This window comes from Arvicanthis niloticus, chromosome 28, assembly GCF_011762505.2.
Source record: "Arvicanthis niloticus isolate mArvNil1 chromosome 28, mArvNil1.pat.X, whole genome shotgun sequence".
Lineage (NCBI taxonomy): Eukaryota > Metazoa > Chordata > Mammalia > Rodentia > Muridae > Arvicanthis > Arvicanthis niloticus.
Window position 1 is genome coordinate 15431225 of NC_133436.1, and position 24974 is coordinate 15456198.

The 24974-nt window shown below is 43.9% G+C and overlaps 2 protein-coding genes across 7 annotated transcripts in view; one reads left to right on the forward strand and one right to left on the reverse strand.

The window, feature by feature from the left end:
- The window catches only part of Dcph1 (damage control phosphatase 1), a 59759-nt gene that overhangs the window by 19325 nt on the left and 15460 nt on the right, over positions 1-24974 (reverse strand). The gene's annotated exons all lie outside the window — the stretch shown is intronic.
- Positions 1-24974, forward strand: part of Rmnd1 (required for meiotic nuclear division 1 homolog) — a 29830-nt gene that overhangs the window by 3858 nt on the left and 998 nt on the right. For 2 of the 5 annotated variants that reach the window (XM_076926773.1, XM_076926774.1), the window contains exons 2-10: positions 2070-2590; positions 7286-7394; positions 11152-11227; positions 12628-12667; positions 14935-15035; positions 16223-16329; positions 17378-17442; positions 18814-18890; positions 21389-21509. In XM_076926773.1, coding sequence (XP_076782888.1) covers positions 2084-2590; positions 7286-7394; positions 11152-11227; positions 12628-12667; positions 14935-15035; positions 16223-16329; positions 17378-17442; positions 18814-18890; positions 21389-21509 — 1203 coding nt within the window. In that variant the 5' untranslated portion in view covers positions 2070-2083. Of the gene's footprint in view, positions 1-2069; positions 2591-6192; positions 6458-7285; positions 7395-11151; positions 11228-12602; positions 12668-14934; positions 15037-16222; positions 16330-17377; positions 17443-18813; positions 18891-21388; positions 21510-24974 lie in introns of those variants that run through there. The other 3 variants (XR_013107999.1, XM_076926775.1, XM_076926776.1) reach the window with 3 other exon arrangements.

Here is a 24974-nt window from a genome sequence, read left to right on the forward strand (position 1 = left end):
CTCTACCTGTGGAACCTGTAGGATCATTTAATGTGTCTTTTTGTATCTCGATACTTTCTCACCCTTATCTCCTGCAGCTCACTTCTCCCTCCGCTGAAGTTACAGCCCGTTTGTTAGATAAATAATGCAGTTTTCCTGGCCTGTTTGCTTTGCTGATCTGCCCTTTCATGAACCATTGCAAATGTTACCCTGAGCATGCCAGACTGCTCGCTCCAGGTGCTCCCTTGTCAAGACTGCATAGTGTTTTGTGTGTTGTATTCTCTCTGGGGTTTTTGTGAATTATGCAGTCTCTGAATGGTGCTTGAATCTTTGGCACCTAATTTTTAAGAATTGTTATTACCGCTTACTATAGGCTTGCTTTTAAAAGAGCGTGCTATTTTATATTGTAAGTAGAGGAGGGAAATTACATATAACAGCCCATTTCCTTCAGGCTTTGTGTGTGCTTGCCTGTGTGTGCCTGTCTAATACACCTGACTGTCTAATTTGTCTGTATAATATGTCTAATATACCCTACTCCTATGCCCAGCCCCCACCTGAAAACACCTTTCCCCTTGAAAGATGAAAGCCATTTCCGTCTTTCTGGGAGCCTTCCCAGTAGAACTGATGGAGCTCTTTCTGTTTGCTTGGTGTCTTGTACTCAGCTCTGTGGTTTGGTGTCTTCCATGGTTTTTCAGTGGAGAGGAGAAAATGCCTGTCTTCTTCAAAGGAACTAAGATATGATGGCAGGGATCCGTGGCCTTGGATGCACCTGTGGCCTCAGCTAGTTGATGTTTTAATTATAAAGGTTGAATAAAGAATGTGTAATTACAGGTTGGTGTGTATGTGTGTATGCATATGCACATAAGTTGGTTTTGTTGGAGGTTTTTATTTCTTTGATTGCTTTGTTTTTGAGTCTCCATATGAATATCTTACTGGCTTGGAACCCACTATATAGAGCAGGCTAGCCCTGAACTCACCTGCCTCTGCCTCATAAGTTCTGAGACTAAAGATGTGTACCACCACACTCAGCTGTTTTTAAATATTTGGTCTTTTTGCAAAAAGTAATGAAGCGGTTCCATCACCTCTTTCTCTTTTATCATCTTTGTTATTGAGAGTAGATTTATAATTTTATAATTTTCCAGAAAGAGGCCAAAAAATGAGTAAATGGAAAAAGTGAAAGTGTTTGTTTGCAAGAGTGAGAAAACTAGGGCCTTGCTTGTCCTGAATACCTACCAAGCTGCGGCCTCAGCTACATATATATTAATATAATATATGCTAATGTATATTAATAAAATGTTATTAATATACAATAACATATTAGAGGTATATATACATATGTGTGTATATATGTATATATACATATATATGTGTATATATATATAACTAGCTAACTATATATATATAGTTAGCTAGTTAGGATTAGGTTATGATATTTCTGTTTTACAAATTTTTTTAGATTTTTATTTATTTATTTTATATGATGAGTACACTGTAGCTGTCTTCAGATGCACCAGAAGAGCGCATTGGATCCCATTACAGATGGTTGTGAGCCACCATGTGGTTGCTGGGAATTGAACTTGGGACCCCTGGGAGAGCAGTCAGTGCTCTTAACCGCTGAGCCATCTCTCCAGCCACTGCTTTACAGTTTTTATGAGTGTCTTGTCTTATGAATGTACACCATGCACATGTCAGAAGAGGGCACCAGATTCCCTAGAACTGGAGTTAGGCAGTTGTGAGCTACTCTATAGGTACTGGAAGTTAAACCTGGCTTTTCTCCAAGAACAGGTGCTGGGCCCAGTGTGGGTGGCACAAGCCTTTAGTCCTAGCACTCGGGAGGCAGAGACAAGCAGTTCTTCATGAGTTTGAGGCCAGTCTGCTCTACATAGTGAGTTTGCATTCCAGGCCAGGCAGTGTGAGACTGTCTCAGATACCAAACAGAAAAGAGCCAGTGCTTTTAACTGCTGAGCCATCTCTCCAGCCCATGTGGGACACATTTTTAACAGAGAATACTGTACTTCCTAAGGAAATATGTGTGTACTTTAAACATATATTTAAAACCCAACCTGACTTTTTAACTCTTCTTCTTTCAGCGTAAGATGTGATCATGCCAGCCAGACTTCTCCAAACCCTGGCAAGTTTACAGAGCGTATCACCAAAGGCTCATCGGTGCCAGAGGCTTACCCGGTTTACATTAAGACCACTTGCGAAATTTGAAAGTACAGCATGCCACAACAGCCTGACAATACAGCAACATTTAGACTCACTCTTTCCAAGTATAACAGCTGACAGTTTGAATAAGCCAAAGATCCTGGAAATGAGCCGGATAATATCAGACACAAGCAGACTCTTCCCATTACATGCTGTCCATTGGTTGGATGGAAAAGAACATGGGCCAAGCATGCACCCCTTTGGGACTCACAGGAACATGACCCACAAACCAAATCTCTTGTGTTCTAAGTGGTTTATGGAAGTAGCAAAGAGGCATCACTCATCTGTATCAAATGAAGCACTTGTTCCCAAACAAGACCTTCCGCAGATCAAGAGGCCGCTGAAAGCATCCCGGACCCGGCAGCCATCGCGGACCAACCTTCCAGATCTGTCTGTGAATGAGGTAAAGCCTACTAGTTCTGAGGCCCTTAAGTGCATCTGCCCTTGTGTGCACTAAACCAGTGAGTATTGTACTGTAGCCTTGCTGCTGACGCAAGAGAACCGGGCAACCAGCTCAGAATTCTGTACGAAACTTTGGAAGCCTAACATAGCCAGACCTACAGAAAGCTTAACTTGTTGGAGTCAGTTGCCCATGTCAGAAATGTGGCACAGAGAAGCCTCATTATTACTCAGGAGGGTTAGTTAGGCCGGGCGGTCTAGGCAAGGAGCTACCATCCAGTCCAGCCAGGGATGCAGCTTCGAGACACCTGTTTTCCTAAGAACAGAACCAGAAATGTGTCTTGAAGAGATTGAACTGCCAACTGGCAGGTGCTCATTGCTAGCCTGTGGTGACCGCACAGGGTAAAGAAGTGGCAGGTGAGGCAGTGCAGGTTTGGCTGCTTTACCCTCTGCAAGTACAAAGCATTACTTGTTTTGATTATTGCTGTTATGGGGTTTCTGGGGATTTTTCAGATGCAATTTGCATCTGTCCTTTAAGCTATAAACAGTTTTGAGTCAGAGTCAAGGCCTTTGTTAACTCTAAATCTTGAATGATATCTTCAAGCCGTGCCTTGTACTTAACTGTGTTAAGTACAAGGCACGGAAAAGAGGCAGAGATCTTTTCCATCTATAGGGTTGTGGGTGGGGGTGCTACCTTCCTACCTCTGGAGAGGTAGAGCAGAAGGTTGCAAGCTCTGAGTCAAAGTTTGTGTTCCCAGCATCCAGTCCCTATCCTGAATCCACTCAGAGCCCAAGAGTTATCTCAGTAGAGTAAACAACATTCGGTCAGGCTAGGAATTCCAGGGCATATAGGCTGTGTGCCGGGAACAAGAAGGCAGATCCCCAAGCGATGCTCCAGTGTCCCATGTCTCTAAGGAATTACACCAGCTTCAGTTTACTGGGAGCTAATCTAAGGATAAAGGCCAGATACAAGTCTCTTCTGTCCCACTATCAGTAAAATAGAAGCTACCTTGCCACTGCACAGAGAATGCTGCAGAAGCGATGGTCTCAAACCAGGAGTCGTGAATAGATTGCTAGCCCCATCTACTGGACCAAGTCTTCTGTGGCCAAAGGAACAAGTTGAAACAGAGTGGGTTTGTTTGTTTCACATTTTAAAATAGAAAGGTGTAAATCTGAGGCCTAATCCAGTAACTGTGTTATAAGGCGTCAGTCATCTATTTAGGAACAAGTTCCCTTCCCAAAACCTGAAATATATTTCAATATATGTAAATTTAACTAGCACTTTAAGATGTTAAAAAAAAAAACCTAGAAAAGACAATGAAATGAAAGCTGCTTACAAAGTAGTGTTACCATGAACATAGTGTTACAGTTAAACAAACACAGCCTGCTGCGTGAATCTCTCACCTTCCCAAGTGGGCTTCCATGAAACAATTCCCAAACAAGATGTCAGAAAGTCACTTTCGAAAACTTGTGATGTGTTTATTAATAGAAGCAGCGCATAGCCATACATATGGAGTACAGGCAAGTCACCTAAACTAACTGTATCCTGAGGAAAGCACAAGTGAGTCCTCAGAAAACAGGCCATCCAGCCTGGGGGATAAGAAAGCTTACAACAAAGACTTGGGCTTAAGTAAAGCATTGTGTTTGACACTGTATTCTTCATCAGCTTAGGATACATTTTCTCATAAGTAATTGAGCAATTTTCCACATCTCATCCTTTGAGAGCTCAAACTTGCATTCTGTCACAGAGGGACAGGCCAGCAACATAACCCAGAAGAGTCAGGATAGTCACATCTCAGCCTTTTGATTGAGATCCATTGAGGTAGGGATTGCCTCATTCCAAGACATCCATCCTAGCTGGGGATGTTCAGATCTTGCACTTAGTCAGACACTAGAGGATCTGTGTGGAATCCCTCTGTCTGTTCTCACAGGTCACATTTTAGGAATGCTACACTTAGAGTGGGGTGTGGTGGCACACGCCTTTAAGTTCCTGCACTTGGGAGGCAGAGGCAGGAAAATCCTGGAGTTTGAGACCACCCTGGTCTACATAGCAAGTTCCAAGACATCCAGGGCTTCATACAGAGATCTTACCTCAAATAAACAAACAAACAAACAAACAAACAAATGCAGAGTAGGGGGAGATAAGGGAGGGAGGGAGGGAAGGAGAGAGAGAGAGAGAGAGAGAGAGAGAGAGAGGAGAAGAAAGACGTGCTAAACTTGAGTCTGCTCTGGGTGTGTGGCTTTGTGCTGAGTTTCCAGGCGGTTCTAGAGAGACTCGCCTGCATTCTCTCCTGTGCGGGGCAGCCCCAGGCCCATCCTCTCCTGGTTTCTCTCCGTTTTATGACATCTCCATTCTGTGCCTCTGCTGCTCTGCTCTAAACCAAACCATGCTGTCAGCCGCAGTCACGGAAATCATTCAGACATGGACCCTGCTACCCTGATTCTGTCCAGCAAACTTCAGTGAGAGGATTCCTTTCAGCCATCTTAACATCTGCTCACATCATGGCAGGCCTCTTTGGAGCCCCTCGTGTCTATACCATAAGCACAATCCTGCCTGCTGCCAACTGCCATTTCCACCTTTGGCTCCCTTGACCCTTGGTTGGTAGTGTTTTCATGTTTTCCCTGTGTGACTGAGCTGTAGTTTGTCAGTTGTCTGCAAGAGGAGGGTGCTGCTTATCCTCACATTCTTCACTAGTTGAGGGTTATCTGACCTGATTTCTTCTGGAGTTGCAGTCGTGAGCTCTGTGTGCATGCTGTGTGCAACCCTGGGTCCTCTGGAAGAGCAGCCAGTGCTCTCCACTAATCCTTGCTCAGTTGCTTCCATTAGGTTACGTCCTGCACTTCTGAGTGGGCGTCTCCTTAGTGTGACATTCCGTGTGGACACTGAAATCTTCCATTTTCTCCTATGCTGCTTATGAACGGGGCAGAATGTGTAACTGACTCAGAAGAGGCTAGGCTGCCTGAATCATCCTTTGAGAAGTTGGAAGTTAGGCCAGGGGAGCGGGAAGAACCAAGAAGTTCTTACAGAGCTCCACCAGTGTTCCTACTGGGAATGACAGAGCATGGGGGAGAGCCTGGCATCTGATGTGGCCAAGGAGACAGACGAGCTGTACTAGTAAATACTGAACAGTTCTGATTCGTTTATCAACAGCCCTATGAAGTAAGCATTTTATATTAATGAAGTACATTTCCCCCAAAACTTTTTGTCTGAAATCTTTATTTTTTGTTTTCTGCGACATCAGCTCTGATGCTGATAGTTTTCAAACTTTTGACCATATTTCTAATAAATTATTTTACAGTTGAGTGGCAGTGGCACATTCCTTTAATCTCAACACTTAGGAGGCAGAGGCAGGAGGATCTCTGAGTTCAAGGCCAGCCTGGTCTGTACACTGAGTTCCAGGACACAAAGAAACCCTATCGAAAGAAAGAGATGAAATTATTTTACATGTATAGTGCATACACTATATTACATTATATATACAATAATTACATGTATAGTGTATACAATGCATATATAAACAGATGTGTATGTCAGAAAGCTGTGTAATATTTGATCGTAGGAGTAGTGTTCTGCAGTATTTCCTGACTCTTGGTTTTGTTTTCCAGTGCTGGGGATCAAGCCATCGTATATGCTAGGCATGCCCATCCTCACTCTAATTTATCTGAAAAGCTGGTTTGGGGGCTGGAGAGATGTCTCAGCGATTAAGAGTGCTTCCTGCTGTAGCAGAGGACCGGGGCTCAGCCTCTAGCTAGTATCTGGCGGCTCATAACTGCCTGTGACTACAGCCCCAGGGGATTATCCTACAACCATCTGGCCTCCATGGGAACCTGCACAAACATGGAGCACAAAACACTCATGCAGGCCACACAGGTACACATAAATTAATCATAAATCCAAAACGCTGATTTGAGTCAACTAAATTGATACTCAAACTTCCAAACGGGCTGCCGTGCCATTTGCTGTCTGGAAACGCACTGAGCATTGCTTACTGTGTGTGTATAACACAGAATGTGAGTGTCTGCATAGCTTGTACTCTGCTCTGTCCTGTACTGCATGCCCTCAGATATGCAGACCACTAGTTACTACATACCAGGGAAAACACTGGATCCTTTGTGGATTGAGGGATCTCTGCTCCTGCAAGGCTAGTGACATTAGCTGCTAATGCTGATGTGAATGGAGCCACAGATCCTGGGGACTAGAGAACTGAAATGTCTTTCAACCAGGTTACTTTTTTTAGTGTGTGTTGATCCTACCATTTGTGTGATATGGCTTCTCTTTCAGGGCTGCCCAGTCCACCTTTTTGGCTAGCAGACATGGGTTCTTTTCTAACTGGAACTGAGATTTGCCTCCATGTAACTCATCCCCTTCATCCTCAATGAACTCTTTTTTTTTGGGGGGGGGGGACGGGCAGGGGGGTTCGAGACAGGGTTTCTCTGTGTAGCCCTGGCTGTCCTGGAACTCACTCTGTAGAGCAGGCTGGCCTCGAACTCAGAAATCTGCCTGCCTCTACCTCCCAAGTGCTGGGATTAAAGGCGTGCACCACCACCGCCTGGCCTCACTGAACTCTTTATGTGCACCTGAGGTTCACACACTTTGCAGTGTTGGTTTTGCAGAGTAGAATTCCCCAGCAGGTCCAGCTGCCACTGGAGGTGCTTGAGCCCTTCTCTAACCTCAGTCCTGTGATCATCCCCCAAACAGGACCTGATGCAGTGCACAGCGTTCGCAACAGCCGATGAGTATCACCTGGGAAGTCTGTGTCAAGAGCTGGTCTCCTGCGGCTATGTGGAAGTGACAAGCCTACCCAGAGGTACTGCCACCTGAATCCAGGGCCAAGTACACTATGCGTTAGAAAATGACTGTCTTGTCATGGTGTTTCCTGTGGACATCTGTTCCCATTTCATTTTCCACTGATTTGTATTAGGAAAATAGTCCATCCCAGTCACCCATAGTGGTGCACGCCTTTAAGCCCAGCACTTGGAAGGCTGAGGCAATCGGATCTCTGAGTTCAGTGCCAGCCTGGTTTACACAGCCAGTCCCAGGACAGCCAGAGCTATATAGTGAGACCTTATCTCAGAAATAAAGAAAATGGTCTCAAAGGTCCTTATTCAAATGACATGATTAAATGTATTTGTAGAGAATTGTTGGATTAAGACAGATATGCTGTTTTAATCTTTATAGGATCGCTGTCACTTGAAAAGATCAAAGAACATGTGTGCTAGCTTCCTGTTGCTGAATTAAATACCTACAGTAAATGTAAACAGAGGAAAGGTTGATCTTGGCTCAGTTTGGAGAGTTTAGTCCATGGACAGTTGCCTGTTGTTTGGAGGTCTGTGTTGAAGACCCTATCCTGGTGAAGAGTGTATGGCAGGGAAAGTACTCACTACACGATGCAAGAAAGTGTATATCCAATTACCTCTCTTCCTTCCAGTAGGCCTCACCTCTTCAGAGTTGCAGCACTTCCCCCTGTGGTGAGCTAGGTCCAGTCATTTAATACACGGGCCGAACCGTAGCTCCATACAGCTGCTTTTCTATAACAGTAAAAAGCTATTGTACAGCCAGGCTCCCAGCACTCGGGAGGCAGAGGCAGGCGGATTTCTGAGTTCGAGGCTAGCCTGGTCTACAGAGTGAGTTCCAGGACAGCCAGGGCTACACAGAGAAACCCTGTCTCAAACAAACAAACAAACAAACAAACAAACAGCCAGGCAGTGGTTGTATGCACCTTTGGTTACAGCACTTGGGAGGCAGGGGCAGGTGGATCTCTTGGGGCTAGCCTGGTCTGTAGTGCAAATTCTAGGACAGCCAGAGCTACACAGAGAAACCCTGCCTCCAAAAACAAAAAACTATTTTGCACATGTGTGAGCACACCCATGCGCGCACACACACCCCTCACAAATAACAATGATAATAACTGATAAACATTTTTAAAAGCTAATTTAAAAGCTATGATAGTATCAGGATCTAAGAGAGGCTTTAAAAGAAATTATTAGCCTAATACTTTTTTTAAAAAAGATTTACTTATTTGTTTTATATGTATGAGTATATTGTAGCTGTCTTCAAATATACCAAAAAAGGGCATCAAATCCCATTACCGATGGTTGTGAGCCACCATGTGGTTGCTGGGAATTGAACTCAGGACCTCTTGAAGAGCAGTCAGTCCCCTTAAACACTGAGCCATCTCTCCAACCCTAGCCTAATACTTTTAAGGAAAGAAAATTAAAGCAAAAGTTAGACACATGAATACAAAAAAGAAAATTTCCTTAGTATTTTAGGAAAGTTTGAAGGACCCTTGGAGACTGGTCCAGCCAGGTGGTGGGGCACGCCTTTAATCTAAAAGTCAAGAGGCAGAGGAGGTCCAGTCTCTGGGAGTTTAAGGGCAGTCTTGTCTACATAGTGAGTTCCAGGGCAGCCAAGGCTACGTAGAGACCTACATAGAGAAAACAAACCAAAAAAAGACCCCTTGGTCTTTTAACCCATACTGGGCTGGAATAACAAGTGCTTTCATTGTTAATTGTATGAACAGACTATATTTGATGACAAAACAAGTTGACTTAGGAGAACAAAGCTCTGCGGCAATCCTGAGGTGAGAAATTGGTCAGGGCTGACACCAGAGGCTGCCCCTAGGGTGGCCCTAGGGATTGTCATTCCCCTTAAGTTACTTGGGGCTATATAGGTAAACTGTCTTGTCAGTATAAGGTGTTTAGGGGAGTTGGGCGTATGCTCCAAAACACTGTTAGGTTTTTTGTCCCCATCAAAACCCTGGCAGGAATCCTGAGGCTTTGAGAACCCTGATGTGAGAAACCAAGTGTAATGTCTTCACCTGAGGGACTGAAGAGGGCGGTGAGGGGTAGGCCAGGCTGGGGTATGGCTAGACAGGGTCTCAAACACACAAAAAACGAAAAAGAAGACATTGTATATAACTGTGTATAAATTAGTAACAATGTCTTACTTGGGATATATTGTTTATAACTTAACATTACAGAATATCTGCTTATAAGAACTATTATATTAATTACACCAATATAAAAGGTACAATGAATATTGATAGATTCTGCAACCTTTAAAAGACAAAATAATACGGCTACAGGTGAGTCTACTTGCAGTTTTCATGATTAACCTTGACAGTAGCTGGGTTTTTACATTGTCACACTTGTGTTCTCTGTGTTCCCCCTTTCATCCAAGCTTTGTACAATTTAAAGTCACTAGGACTGGGATGTAGACCAGTCGTTAAGTGTTTGCCCAGCATGCACACAGCCCGGGGTGTGATCTCCAACATCACTAAAGCCAAGCATGGCGGTGAACACCTGTATCCCAGCAGGTGGGGCAGAGGGACCAGAAGTTCACAGTCGTCATCAGTTACATGCTGTGTTGGAGGCCAGCCCCGAAGCACATGAGACCTTGTCTAAAAAAATAGAATTTTAAGTCATTTAAAGAAATAATGTACTAATTCTATATATTTTATTTTAATTTTGTACAAAGATATTTAATTCTTGACCTATAGTTGTACTGACCATAAATTGTAATATCTATTAACTGGACTTTACTGAATCAACATCAGCGTGAATAAGCTTTTTCTTTTTCTTTTTTTCTTTTTTTTTTTTTTTTTTTTTTGGTTTTTCAAGACTGGGTTTCTCTGTGTAGCCCTGGCTGTCCTGGAATTCTGTAAACCAGGCTGGCCTCGAACTCAGAAATCCACCTGCCTCTGCCTCTAACTTCCAAGTGCTCAGATTAAAGGCGTGCGCCACCACTGCCCGGTGTGAATAAGCTTTTATAGACAACATTGCTAATACTGTAGGCTGTAGAATGTTCTAGGGAAGTAGTTTCTTACCTTCTTTTCATTTTCTAAGACTTCTGTTTTTGAAAAGCATTTTATTATGTGTGAGGGTGTTTTGCTTATATTTCTGTCTGTATATCATGTGCATGCTTGGTGCCCTCCAGAGTCCAAAAGATCCCCTGAAACTGAAGCTACAGACAGTTGTGAGCGACTGTGTAAGTGCACAGAATTGAACCTAGGCAGTGCTCTTAACCTGAGCCATCTTTCCAGCCCATTTAAGATTTACTTTTATTAGTATGCATGTCTCTGTGTGTACACATGTGTTCCAGAAGAAGGCATTTTTAATCCCAGCACTTGGGAGGCAGAGGCAGGTGGATTTCTGAGTTCGAGGCCAGCCTGGTCTACAGAGTGAGTTCCAGGACAGCCAGGGATACACAGAGAAACCCTGTCTCGAAAAACCAAAAACAAAACAAACAAACAAACAAAAAAAAAAAACAGAAGAAGGCACTTGAGCACCTGGAGCTGGAGTTACAGGTAGTTGTGAGCCACACAGCATGGTTTTAGAACCGGAACTAAGATTCTCTGCAAGAACCGCAACAGTCTCTTAGCCACTGAGCTGTCTCTCCAGCGCCCGTTTTCACGTGTTAAAACCCTCAGTCTTAAGCAGAAGTCGATGATTGTGGAGCACTTTGGACTGTGACATGATCCAAAGAACAGATTAAAGCACTTGCAAGCCGTTCTCAGTAGTTCATGTCACTGGGGACACAGCTTTGACTGGTGTTTTACATCACAGATGCAGCAAATATTTTGGTGATGGGGGTAGAAAGTTCTGCAAAAGAAGGTGATCCCGGAACAGTATTCTTGTTCAGGTAAGACAGGAATGACATGGCTTTGGGAAGAGGGTTTGCACCCGGATGCTTGTAGTCCCTAGGATGGGGTGTGCCTCTGCTGGGATCTTCCTATGCCGGCACATGAGCAGTTGTAGACACCATTGCTAATACTGTAGGTTGTGGAATGTTCTAGGTCATCTTTTTATAAAAGGTTCATTTACTTTATTACTTTATGTGTCTGAGTTTTTTGCCCACATATATGTCTGTGTACCAAATGCATGCCTGTCTGAGGACCAGAAGAGAGTACTGGTTCCCCAGGACTGGTGTTACACATGGTTGTAAGTAGATAGGTGGGTGATGAGAACTGAGCCAACTGTTCAAACAGGTGCTGGGAGAGAAACAAGTTCTCCTAACCACTGAGCCGTCTCCAGCCCCTGGTAGATGTCATCTTATAAAATGAAAGTTTTTAAAATACATTAATACATTTAACTTTAATAAAACAAATCATCTTTGCCTGGTATGTCTTTCTCTAAATATGCAAATCGGACAAAGCAGTCTTGTCTTTGCCCTTCTGAGGCTCCACGCCTGGTGTCCTTCCTTTCCCTCTGCAGCATTTCAACTAAGATTTTAGCTTGCCTGTCAGATATGTAAGAGAGAGACGCTGGTTCACACAGTCTTCCCTTTTCAAGATTTGAATGACTGACAGGGGCAGTAGCAGCCACATAAAACACATGCTGCCCCATTTTGTAACTGACAAAAGGCAGAGTCGGATGCATTTGGGGAATAACCCATAGTCTGGGGACAAGAAAGTAGCAGAACAGAGAGATAGGCATTCAAAAGACTGTACACTGTAACCCCGATGCTGTAACTCACAGCCATATACTCAAACAAGCCAGGCTTAATGGTCAACGAAATGATTTTATTCACTTGCATTCTCAGTATGCTCCAGAGCCGTGGGTCACCTAAGAGCATCAGAAAACACATATTTATATTATTCATAATGGTGGCAAAATTATAGATATAAAGTAGCAACAAAAGTAATTTTATGTTTAGCAGTTATCTCAACATGGTATTAAAGTGTTGTAGCATTCGGGAGGTTGAGCAGCACTGTGACAGAGGCTACCTAAGCACAGCGTTTAGGTGTGTGCTTGGTTCACAGTGTGACTCTGAAGAGCGTCTTCTGGGGGCTAGGGACAGGGCCCGGCCGTTAAAAGCACTTGCTATTCCTGCAGAGGACCCAGCACAGTCAATTCTCAGCACATGTATTGGTGGTTCACAACCATCTGTAACCCTAGTTCCAAGGATCTGTCACTCTCATCTGACCCTTTGCGGGTACCTGTCACTCACACTGTGCGCATACATACATGGAGGCACGATAAATAATCTAAAAAGAATGTGTTCTCCCTTTGCCGAGGTTGACTCTCCTATTCTTGAATCAGGGAAGGAGCTGCTGTGTTCTGGAATGTGAAAGACAAAACTGTAAGTACAATAAAGTATGCACACATAGAACTATAGTGTTGTCAGTGTAACTTGTCACTAGCACTCAGTGGTCCAGAGCCTGGAGTACAGGGACATCAGATAGTGCACAGCTGCTTCTCTGTGCACCACACAGCGTCGATCCCATTCCCTCATCTTATAAAATAACCTGATTTTCAACTGTTTTTAAATTTTCTATCTATGATACAGCTGAACTAAATGAGACACTCATAAGTGCAACCAATATACTATTTGTCATCCAGAACTCAGTAGGTGGACGCAGGAGGATTATGAGAAAGAGGCCAGTACCTGAGTTAGAAAATCTGCCTCCAAAAAGAAAAATAGGCATGGCAATACATGCTTGTAATCATGGCACCTGGGAAGTGGAATCAAAGGATTGGCTGCAATTTGAGGCCAGTCTTTGGGGTTACATGAAAGGAACCATACCCCTTCTCTATCCCCCTGAAATCCTGATTCTCAGAGGGAGCTGTGAATAATCTCAGAGATCATTCTGTGTTCTCAAGTTCACTAAAAGGTTCCCACAGGGGAGAAGCGGGGGATAACAAAGTGGATGTGACCAAGTGGCTGGCTGGCACTGCAGAGCCAGAAGAGGCTGATGGCAGGCCCCGCCTATGGGCACTCATGAATATTTACGATTCTAAGAGGAAAGGCTATTTTGGAGAGCAGTTTGGAATACTTACCAGAATTCTAAGCATGCATGCCTGTCTCCCCCAACCCCTCTGCCTTCTCTCCCTTTCCCCGTGTCCCCTTCTTCTCAGTACTAACAGTAGTCACACTTCCAGAGTTTTGGACCTTGGCCACAGGGCTACAGCCTTAGCTCTTAGCAGTTCTTCAAGAAATAATCTCACAGCAGGAAGACATGTGCAGCAGGATTGATGCCCTCAGAGGGCCAAGAGTGGAAATCATCCCACAAGGATAAAGATTCAGGGTATATAAATAAATTGCACATCGTCCTTTAAGGAGACTAGCAGTGAAGATGTATCATATTGAAGTGGTAATATTAATTAATATTAATACTAAACTCCCCAGCCAAATGTCTTAGAGTCACAAATGAAAGACACACACACACTCTCTCTCTCTCTTCTATTTTAATATGTCTTAAACCGTAGAATGGCTGGGCACTTCCAAACCTCCCTGCAACTGACATTCCCCTCTGATATCCTGAATTGTTACTTATTAAAACCTATGTTCTATTTTGGCCGCCATAGACCCAGGCCAATAGCCCTCATAGGCCATGACCCTCGACTCTGACTTGTTGCCAGTGTCTTGATCTCTCTGCCCTACACTTCTCAGGCCGGGACCTTCTCCTTTCCGGGCAATGGCAATTCTCCTCTTCCTTCAAGTTCTTCTCCTCCCCTCCCCCCTGCCCCAGTAACCTCACAGTCCGGCCTCTGTTTCCCTGCCCAGCTATTGGCTGCCAGCAACTTTATTTGCTAACTAGAACTAGCTCCGGGCAGGGACCATTGGCATCTCAGGCTCAGACATGAGAGTATCCGTGTAATCTGGGAACCCAGTAAACCCAATATAAGCAATAAACCAAACTATAGCATAATATAATCTCATTCACATAAAAAACCAAAATTACACATATGCTCATAGAAAATGCATGTGGGGTCTGTCCTTAGCCCTGCAGAAACAAACATGTAAAGGATATTCACTAAGTTTAATCACAGCTACCTCAGGATCAGGACTAGGACCATTCCTACACCTTTATGTTGCTTTAGCCTTTCTTAAGGTCAGCTTATGTATGTGAGTGTTTTGCCTGCATGTTTGTATGTGCACTGGGTCAATGCTGGGTACCTGAGGAAGTCAGAAGATGGCATCAGATCCTTGGGAACTGGATTACAGTTAGCCACCATGTGGGTGCTGAGACCTGAACCCAGATCTTCTGCAACAAACGTGATTAACCAATGAGCCATCCCTCTAGTCCCTGTTGCTTTAGTTCTTACAAGTAATTTGTCTGTAAAGAGACTTAACAAATAAATTATGTTGAGTGATTTTCTTTCAATTGCTAGATAGTGCTAATTTTTAATTTTCCTTTTTATGCTCATCTGCTCTTTCCAAATGTCAAAGTAAATAAACTAACATCCCAGTGGTTGGTTTACTTGTCACAGTGAACTTGCCTTTTCCTTAAAAGCTAAGACTCAGTAAACATGCTGCTAAATTCATGGGAGCTGTCATGAGCGACGAGCCCACGTGGTTCATGAGGGAGTTGGTGTAACCAAGTGAATGCCCTTCTTCTCTCCTAGATGAAGCATGTGATGCAAGTTCTAGGGAGACATGAGACCCAGCCCTATGAAGTGGCTCTGGTTCACTGGGAGAACGAAGAGCTGAACTACATAAAAACAGAGTGAGCAATTTCTCTGCACATGCATGTAGACGGTGGGAGAACTGGGAAGCCAAGCAGAGATCATTGCAAATATAAGGAGAGCCTTTAAGCTACTGGTACACACCCAGCACCCGTACCAAAGAATGGGATTTGTGTTTAACTTCTCACGGAATCAGCTAATTCAAACAAATAGAAGTATTATTCCAAAAATTAAAAGCTTATTCTTTGTAAGCAACCTAAATTAACAGCGTGGCACACCTTCATCAGCATGAGTCGATCAGACTGTTCCAGGAAGAAGTAAGTCCATGTTTTTTCCATTTGACTTTGACTATGACAGAAGTATAATGAGGTAACACAAGAGAACCACTTTGAGAACTGTGAGGGCCTGACAGCATGCTCAGGTGAGGAAGTGTGGGCAGACAACAGCCTGGCTGAGTTTCTCACTGTAGTTTGAGGCCCTACTGGGCCTCAGTGCTGTGACTACAGACTTAGGCCATGAGGTCCAGCCTGTTTGTTCTGTGGACTTACTAATCTACTATATGTTTCTATTGAGTCTTTTTTTTCCCCTGATGTTTTACTGATGGAATATTTGACAATAAGCTTTACTGTGGAGTTGAGAAGGCTCAATGGTCAAGAGCAATTGCTGCTCTTGCAGAGGACCCCGTTCAGTTCCCAGCACCCACATAGTGGCTGTACTCAGACCTGTAACCCCAGCACTCAGAAGATGAGGCTGGAGAATTCCCATGAGTTTGAGCTACCTAGGCTACAGTGTGACACTGGCAAAATGTAGTAAAAAAGTTCATGGTACACAAGCTTTATCTGATTATTTTTGTGGGTTAATTCCTAGGAATAGAATTAATGTGGGTTAAAGGGTAGGAGACATTTATAAAATGTAATAAAAAATTGTTGCCAGGCTAGCAACACATACATTTAATCTCAGCACTCTGGAGGCAGAGGCAGGTGGATCTCTGTGAGTTCTAGGCTAGCCTAGTCTATAGAGCAAGTTCCAGGACACCTAGGGCTGCACAGAGAAACCTTGTCTCAAACAAAAAAATTGTCAAAGTGGCTTCTAGAAAGATAGTAAGGTTTGTTTGGTTTTTTTGTTTGGTTGGTTGGTTGGTTTTTTTTTTTTTTTTTTCAGGCGAGCAGCTGCTTTTAAGATTTTGAACATGCCTTTTCTCTCCTCTCCTCTCCTCTTCTTCTCGCAGGGGACAATCAAAACTGCACAGAGGGGAAATCAAGCTAAATTCTGAGCTGGACGTGGATGACTCCATCCTAGAGAAGTTTGCTTTCTCGAATGCTCTTTGCCTCTCAGGTAAAGTATGCTGCTTTGCAGATGACAGAGATATCACATTATTAAGCATTGGATAATGATTTTTGATTCTCAGGACAGCCCTAATATTCCTTTTCTCTTTAAAAATGTATGAGTTCTATTGTCGGCTGGTTGCTTGTTCCTTGTTACTGTACTGTTAAAGCTCCACTTGTCCAATGTGTATTTCATATTCCTGGGACTGCCTTTGTTCTCTCCTCTCCACGGCTGCTCTACTTAGTACTCTAATTCAGAGATAGCCTAGCCCCGTGTACAGAGATCCGGAAACCATGGATGCTCTGGAACGGCTCCCTCTGTGCAGCCCTGAGGTGCTGTGATTCACTCACAGCCTGGAAGAGTATAAGAAAGGCCATGAAAGTCTAACCCCTGCCTCACCCACAGCACTAACTGTAAGGGCTCAGTGTGACTCACACCTTCTGGGTTTTTGAGACATGAGAAAATATGAAATTCTAGGAGATATACCTGTGTTCTGCCAGCTGACTTAGAAATCTGGAGGCCACTCCCTCCTTTTCCTTACAGCTGTTTTTTATCTTCTTTAGCTTTGACGTTTTAGTTCTTTGGCTTTTCTTTTTTGTTTTTGTATTAAAATTACTAAAAATTCCATTGCTGGGCCAGGGTGATGCACACCTTTAATTGAAGCACTCGGACAGCAGAGGCAGGCAGATCTCTGTGAGTTCAAGGCCAGCCTGGTCTACAGACTAAGTTCTAGGACAGCCAGGGCTACACAGAGAAACGATGTCTCAAAAAACCAAAAGTAAGTAAATAAACAAAATAATGAATTGACTAAGTAAACTATCATGTGACATTTCATCCCCTTCTCATGTCTGAGTCATACTTAGAGGGTAAAAACAGCATTGTTATAGCCCGGGTCAGGCTGGAAATCATCAGGGCTCAGCCTGCAGGTCTGAGCCCCAGGCCCAGCTGCACATTTGCCTCTTAGTGAGCAGGCAACAGAGGCACCATGCACTGTGCACTCTGTGAACGTGTGATCATGCTTGGTAAGAACACTTCCCTCTGCCCTCTTTTTCCCCAGTGAAGCTGGCTATTTGGGAAGCGACCTTGGACAAATTTATTGAGTCTATTCAGTCCATTCCAGAGGTAATTATATCAGCTCTCTGCTTTTTATCAATAATTGGCTTCTTGGGGGAAAGTACTAATTGCTCAACATAATATGCATATTTGAATATAAACAGTAACTAGAAAAGGCACAGAGACGGTAGTAAAGACACTTTGAGTTATACGTAAAGTGATAAAGTAAGGGTCAGCAATTCCACATTGATCGTGACTTGAGAACTTGAACTGAGGTAACTGCAATACTTTCAGTGTGATTCAGAGAAGGGACACCACCGCTGGGTGCAGCCCAGTGGTGACGCCATTGTCCAGCACTTACAGAGTCCCAGGTTTTTACCACACAGAATACTATGATTAACCACGTTGGGAAAGGGAACCCACTCTTCAGTTAAGAGATAAGGAATAGGGCTACAGAGATGGATATGCAGTTGACTGAGTGAGACGCTTGCTGCTCTTACAGATGACCTGCGTTCCAGTTCCAGGGGATCCAGTACCTGGTTCTGGTGTCGACTGGTACTAGGCGCTCATGCGATGCACACACATACATGCAAACAAATACTCAGATAAAATAAAAATAAATCTCTTTAAAATGAGAGATGAGGAATATCTATCATTAAAAAACTAAAGAGGATATATTATTTTTCTCTTTCTGTAAACATAAACCTGGGATAACCACATTTTTAGGAGGAAAGAGTTATTGTGGTTCACACTTTGGTAGGTTCCTTCTGTATTGAAGTAGGTACATTGGTTTAGGCCTTGGTAAGGCAGCACCTTGTGGCCAAGAGCACCTGCTGAAACAAGGTGCTCATTTCATAGCAGCATGGCAGCCTCGAGAAGAGAGGCTCAAGGATCTCAGTGGCCCTTCAAAGCTGTGGAGCCAGTGACACAGAAAACCTCTAAGTTTTAGCAGTTTCTTTCCCAGTGACACAAGTTGTGGATAAAGACGTGCACAGATGCTCTCTGGGGGCCACTCACAGTCTGGGCAGTAGCTTAAGGAATGAGAAGCTAGAGAGTAATACAATTCGGAACTCTTGAGACACATGTAAGACACAGCACCTGGGCAAGTCATCTAAGCTATTGAGAGGGAGTGAAGTGATCCTTGAGAACTGGCTACATAGACCTAACATTAGACCGACTATTAGAAAGCAGCTGTTCCCCTGGTGCCTGGAGGAGTCATCCCTACCCAGGGTACAGAAGCTGTGCATGGTCATCTTTATCTAAAATGTCAGGGTTTGCTGTGATGTCTGTAGAACAGAGAAAAAGAACGTGCCTGCTGGCAGAGGTGTGGTTTTTAATACTTTCCGACTGTGCTTTGTGGGATCCACAAAGGCACGCCCCACATACTCGGACCTTTGTGTATGTGGTTTTGGGTTTTTGTTGTTTTGTTTTCTCAAACAGGCATTAAAAGCTGGGAAGAAAGTCAAACTGTCTCATAAAGAAGTTATGCAGAAACTGGGTGAGCTCTTTGCCCTCAGGTAAAATGTTCTCTTGTAATGAAAGATCTCCTTTAAGACAAAACATTTACTATAAGCAAGAAAAATGTCCTGTACCCCCCAGTCCCTACCCCTGTGAGGAGCAGGCAGGCTCTGTTAAGACTGTCGGGAAATCTGATGGGTTCAGAAGAACAAGAGTCATCCACATTAAACCTGTTACTCAGCACAAGACCCACGAGGAGAACAGGACAGTGGGTCCAGGAAGCTTTACACTGCTTTACTGAAGCTAACACTAGATAGCGGTCGGTACAGCTGAGGGAGAGCTTGTCACTTAACTGTCCTGAGTTCCTGTCTTTGTGGAGGGATGCATCCTGGTTGTGGGGGGCTCACTGGGCAGTGTCATCCAGTTTCTTCATGAATGAAGTGCCCAGAGCTCCTTGTCCATGTTTTTGAGAACTGTCTTCCCACAAGCTTAAAGCAACCACAGGAGAGTGGTCCAGCATTTCAGCATCTGTGTTTCTGACTGCAGGGATGCTCGTTCATATCCATTCATAGAGCATCCAACAGTAGAGCCACACAGACTGTGTGCTGGGAAAGCAGGAGATTGTCTTCCCCATTCTCTGATACAAGCATAGTCTATAAGCAAGTTATAATACCCAACTCAAAAGTCAGGACTAAATAGATTTAATTCTCAAAGTAAATGGATTCTACAAAGCCTGACTTTCCTTACCGTGTTGTTTTCATCTTTACAATGAAAGTGCTCGTGTGTTAGTAAAAAGAGTATAACAGGCCAGCAGTGGCTCACTGGTGAGGCGCTTGCCAGCAAACTTGGCAACCGGAGTTTGATCTCTTGGAAACACACAGGCCGTCTACAAAGCCGTCCTCTAACCTGTACATGCTTTCCATCACACACACTAATAATTCTTTTTTAAAAGAATAGGACTAGAAACCAATTAAGAGTCTTGTCCAAGAAGACTTGAGTCTGGTTACCAGCACGCCAGTTCCCAACCACCTGTACCTCCAACTCTACATCTGACACTTTCTTCTGGCCTCTAAAAACATCTGAACATGTGCGTGCACATACAGAGATATTTATCTACACACACAGATGCACACATAAATAAAAAACCCTTTTTAAAAAAAAGAGATGTAATGATCTGTGAAAAGAAACAAAGCTAAGTATCTTAGGTAAAAAGTTAGGTCTTGGGCCTGCAGTTGTCACTTAGTTGGTAGCATGTCTGTGTAGCAGGCAGAGTCCTGGCTTTCATCTCCAGCACTTCGTGGAAGCAGGATGCAGGAGGATCAGAAGTTAGAGATGATTCTTTTTTGTTTTGTTGTTTTTTCCGAGACAGGGTTTCTCTGTTAGCCTTGGCTGTCCTGGAACTCACTCTGTAGACCAGGCTGGCCTCGAACTCAGAAATCCGCCTGCCTCTGCCTCCCAAGTGCTGGGATTAAAGGCGTGCACCACCACTGCTGGCGATGATTCTTAAGCTAGTAAATTTGAGGCCAGGGCAGATTACAAGAGGCCTTGTCTCTGTCTGTCTGTCTGTCTCTCTTTCTCCTTTTCTTTTTCTTCTGATGAACTCAAATCTTTAGGCAAGGCTGTCCTCGAACTCAGAAGTCTCCCAGTTTCTGCCTTCCAAGTGCTGGGATTAAAGCATGTGCCACTATGCCTAGCTGAGACCTTGTCTTAGAAAAAGAAAAAATTTACCAGATATGGAGGTGCATGTCTTTTAATCTTATTACTCTGGAGGATGGGAGGAAACAAAGGCCAGCCTGGTGTATGCAGTAAGTTCCAGGTTAGCCAAGGTTACAGTGAGATCCTATCTTAAAAAACAAAAACAACCCAAAAACAAAAAGTCAAGGTGCAAATTATTATATGGTATTCCATTTGTATAGCAAAAATATTTTTATTTCTTTTTTTGGTTTTTTTGTTTGTTTGTTTGTTTGTCTTGTTTTTTCAAGACATTGTTTCTCTGTGTAGCCCTGGCTGTCCTGGAACTCACTCTGTAGACCAGGCTGGCCTCGAACTCAGAAATCCGCCTGCCTCTGCCTCCCAAGTGCTGGGATCAAAGGCGTGCGCCACCACTGCCTGGCTTTTTATTTCTTTTAATATAAACATACATACAAACCTGTACATGGAGAAATATACAGACAGCCAGAGCCATACCAAAGTGTTTGCAGGCCTGCCTTATAAGAGAGTAAAGCGTTTTGCATTGTTTGGTAGGTTAAACAGACTCGCCACCATATTTCTGCTTTCTTCTCAAACATATTTTAAAAAAGAGTGAACAGCTACTTGTATTTATTTTATTACATGTCTTAGTTAGGGTTTCTATTGCTGCTACAAAACACCATGTTCGAAAAACAAGCTGGAGAGAAAAGGGTTTATTGGCTTATACTTCCAGATCATAGATCCAGTATTTTTCGAAGAGTGACTTTTAAGAGTATGCTTAGATTACACTGAAAATATGGGCTATATAGTAGTTGATTTTTAATTCACCATAAAGAAGGTAATTTGTCCTTTTTAAATTATTATTTAGGCACCGAATAAACCTGAGCTCTGACTTCTTGATCACTCCCGACTTCTACTGGGACAGAGCGAACCTGGAGGAGCTTTATGACAAGACCTGCCAGTTCCTCAGTATCACTCGAAGAGTTAAGGTACATGGGCTGGTGTTGGTGTGCGCCTAGAATCCCAACACCCTGGAGGCAGAAGCAGGCTGATCTCTGAGTTCCAGGACATCCAGGGCTACACATAGAAACCCTCTTGGGCAGGGACTGTGGGGAAACACATTCTCTGCTACAGTTAGTATGACTGAAATTTTCAGCATCTGGAGAAATATTATTTGGATTCTCAGTTCTCTCTGCTGTCACTTCCCAGTCTCTCTTCTCAGGAGACTGACGGGACAGTTGCTTTTGAGCTTAAGACCAAGCTGGACTGCCTTAACCACCAGAAGGAAGATAGAACACCTTGCTGCTAGGGTATGCATGTGGAAGTCAGGGCAACTATTGGGACTCAATTCTTTCCTTCCATCCTGTGGTAAGAATTGATGTTAGGTTGTCAGGCTTAGCAGCAAGCACCTCTACCCACTGCTCCATCTTAACAGCCTGAAAGGTCTTTTCTTGTTGGCTTTTCTTCTTTCATTTCTAAAGTCCTCAGTTTCTTTCGTTGCCTAGAGTAGTGAGTGCAGCTGTGTCCCGTCCTACCCTCTTTTCAATGTTACTTTCCTCACTCCTCAGTCATCTCACGTCCCATCCAGCAAATGATACAATTCCTTTAAAAACCCTGCACCGTTCACTGAGCTGTGAATATATCCTTTTCTCTAACCTAGACACTTGTCCTTTGCATTACTAATCCCACCACAGGTGCCCAGTTATCGCTCACTTTGGTGTTCCTTGTATCTTCTAACGCAGAAAAGTAGAGATACTTGTCCAGTGTCAGGCAAAGCCAGCCATTCCAAACCATTCTACCTTTATCTGGCTCAGAAAGACTGACTGTTGGTGCTGGAGGGCCTGTTTTGGTAGACCAATCAAGAGAGTTCCATATTCCAGATGTCTGAGACACTTGCTAATCCAGGTCGTCTGGACAGATTAAACAGGTATAGCTTTCCTGGTTGGAGAGTACCCAGGCTGAAGATGTGAGGGAGAGGACCGAAGCTGTGTCAATAAGGCCTCTTCAGCACTGGCATCAGCTAACTGTGGTACAATGTTTCCTAGAACTGGCAGCTTACAGCAGCTTTCTCCTAGTTTCATTGCTTAGGAAGGATCCACTTCCTGCCTTTTCACGTGGAGGTTGCTAGACTCAATCCCCCCAGGCTGTTGCACTAAGGTCTCAGTTCCTCATCACAGAAGCTTCTGCACAGAGCATCTACTAACTACTGCGTGCATGGTGAGAGAGTGCTAGAGAGAACACCACGTGAGGTGGTATCTTAGAGCCTAGCCACAGGCCCAGGCAACTCATCTTTTTGCTGTGCTGTTTAAAACAAGTCAGGAGGCCCACCCACATTCAAAGAGAGAGGATAACATTAGTGAGCACCTAGTCAGGAACATTTAACTGGTATCTTAGAATTTTGCCTGTCAGAATGGCTTTGAGAAAACTGAGTTAGTTTTAGCAGCCTACTTTGTAAACACTGACCTACATATCCTCACACTACCCTGGATACACAGTGAGTTAGAAGCCAGCCTAGGCTCAGTGAGACCCCCAGTCTCAAGGATGTAATTCCCTAAGAGTAGGGAATGTGGCTGGCAGGTGGGATAACAGGCTACAGAGGGATGAGTGAACTGTGGTGGTGGATGTGGTTATTAGGTTTCTCAAGAGTACAATGCTTAGAAGGGGTACATATTATATAAATTGTCTCCACTACCAGAAAATAAAGCCTCTTGTGACAAGTTTTTAGGTACAGCCATACTAAAGTATTCAGTTTCCCTTCTGGATGTCCCTTGGTGTGACCTGTAGTGGCCATTGCGAGATGTAGTATGTCTGCCACCAAGACGTAGGCTGCTTCTGGAATCGGTGTTCCCACATAAACTTAATGAACTGCGTAGGCTCTAGCGGTGGGCTCAGGGCTGTCTACTGCTTCCTGTACCACCAGCATGTTCGGTAATCTTTACCACTCATCGGGCTCCACTTCCCTTCCTGGGTTTCCACATGATCTCAGGCCCTTCACACGACATTCTTAGGTAGCCATTAAACTAGCAGTTATTCCCTGTTACTGTGTAAACCCCAGGAATACTGTATTTGTAGAACAGGTGATTAGATCTCAATTTTTATTTTCCTGATTTTGAAACTGCTTTAGCCTGTCCCAAAAGCTTGGGTCAATCCAGCTTTGAACCAAAGAAACTTAGGGGGCATCAGAACCCCTGGAATGGAGTTAGAGGCAGTTGTGAGCTGCCTGATAGGAGTGCTGGGGACAGCCTAGGTTGTCCTCTGCAGGAGCAATAACACTCCTACTGCTGAGCCCTTCCCAGGCCCCAGGAGGCTTTAAAGTTGTTGTAGTAACACTGCACAACTTGTTTAAAGCAGTAAAGTTGGGAGAGAACATGTTCTCTGTTCTGTGGTCCTAGTTGAAATGGAAGGCTATGGGGGCTATGGGGGGAGGGGGGACCTTAAAAGATGAACACATTAGAGGCCAAGACTAAGCAGATGACAAAGACAAAAAAGTACCACAGTGCCACCCTAGACTGGCTCTATTAACTGGTACATTGTGTTGACCCTCATTGGTAAAGCAGCTCTGTGTCAGACCCCAAGTAGGACATGCTAAGATGCTACAGTCTCTGCCTAGACTGCAGCTCATATTGGCGGAACCTGCACTAACCAAAAGTATTCCCTGACTTTGCAGCTTTCAGAAGTGCACAGGTTCTAAGTAGGTACATAGCTGCACTCATATTCAGGTTTAAAGTCAGATTCTATCTGGTGGATCGCCTATCCATACCCCACTAAAGCCAGCTTATCATCCAAGGCATCGTAACCCAGAACCTTTGCCAGTTTGGCTAATAGTGGTGCCATCTAGTGGCAAGTTTTTGTTAAAGGCACACATTTCAGTAAAAAGCCAACTGTGGCCCCTGTGCCAAAGCAGTCTATGTCATGCTTCTTAAAGTTTCAAGTTCATGTAACAAAATACTAGGAAACTGTATTTTAAAAACATCTATCAGTCATGGATTAGTATGCAAAGTTTTTTTTTTTTTTTTTTTTTTTTGAAACTACAATACAAAGGGAACAAGGACTATAACTGATTTAGGAGTTTGCCCATCAAGCCTCAAGTTTAGTCGTCAGCACTGTTTGGATGTGGCAGCTCATGGAATACCAGCATTCCTGGAGGTGGGAGAAAGACGACTACAGGCCACCCTACGTTACATGAGACCCCCCCCCCCAACTCAAAATAATGAGTGCTGGAGAGATGGCTTCATTAAGAGTACTTCCTACAATAGCAGAATTAAGATCCCAGCACCTGCTGCGGGCAGTGGTGTGCATACCTTTAATCCCAGTACTCAGGAGACAGGCAGAGATTCAGTCTAGCCTGGTATGCAGAGGGAGCTCCAGGGCAGCCAGGGCTACAGAGACACCCTCTTTAAAAAAAAAAAAAAATCCCAGCACCCATATGGCTAGTTCACAAATGCTCACGTGAG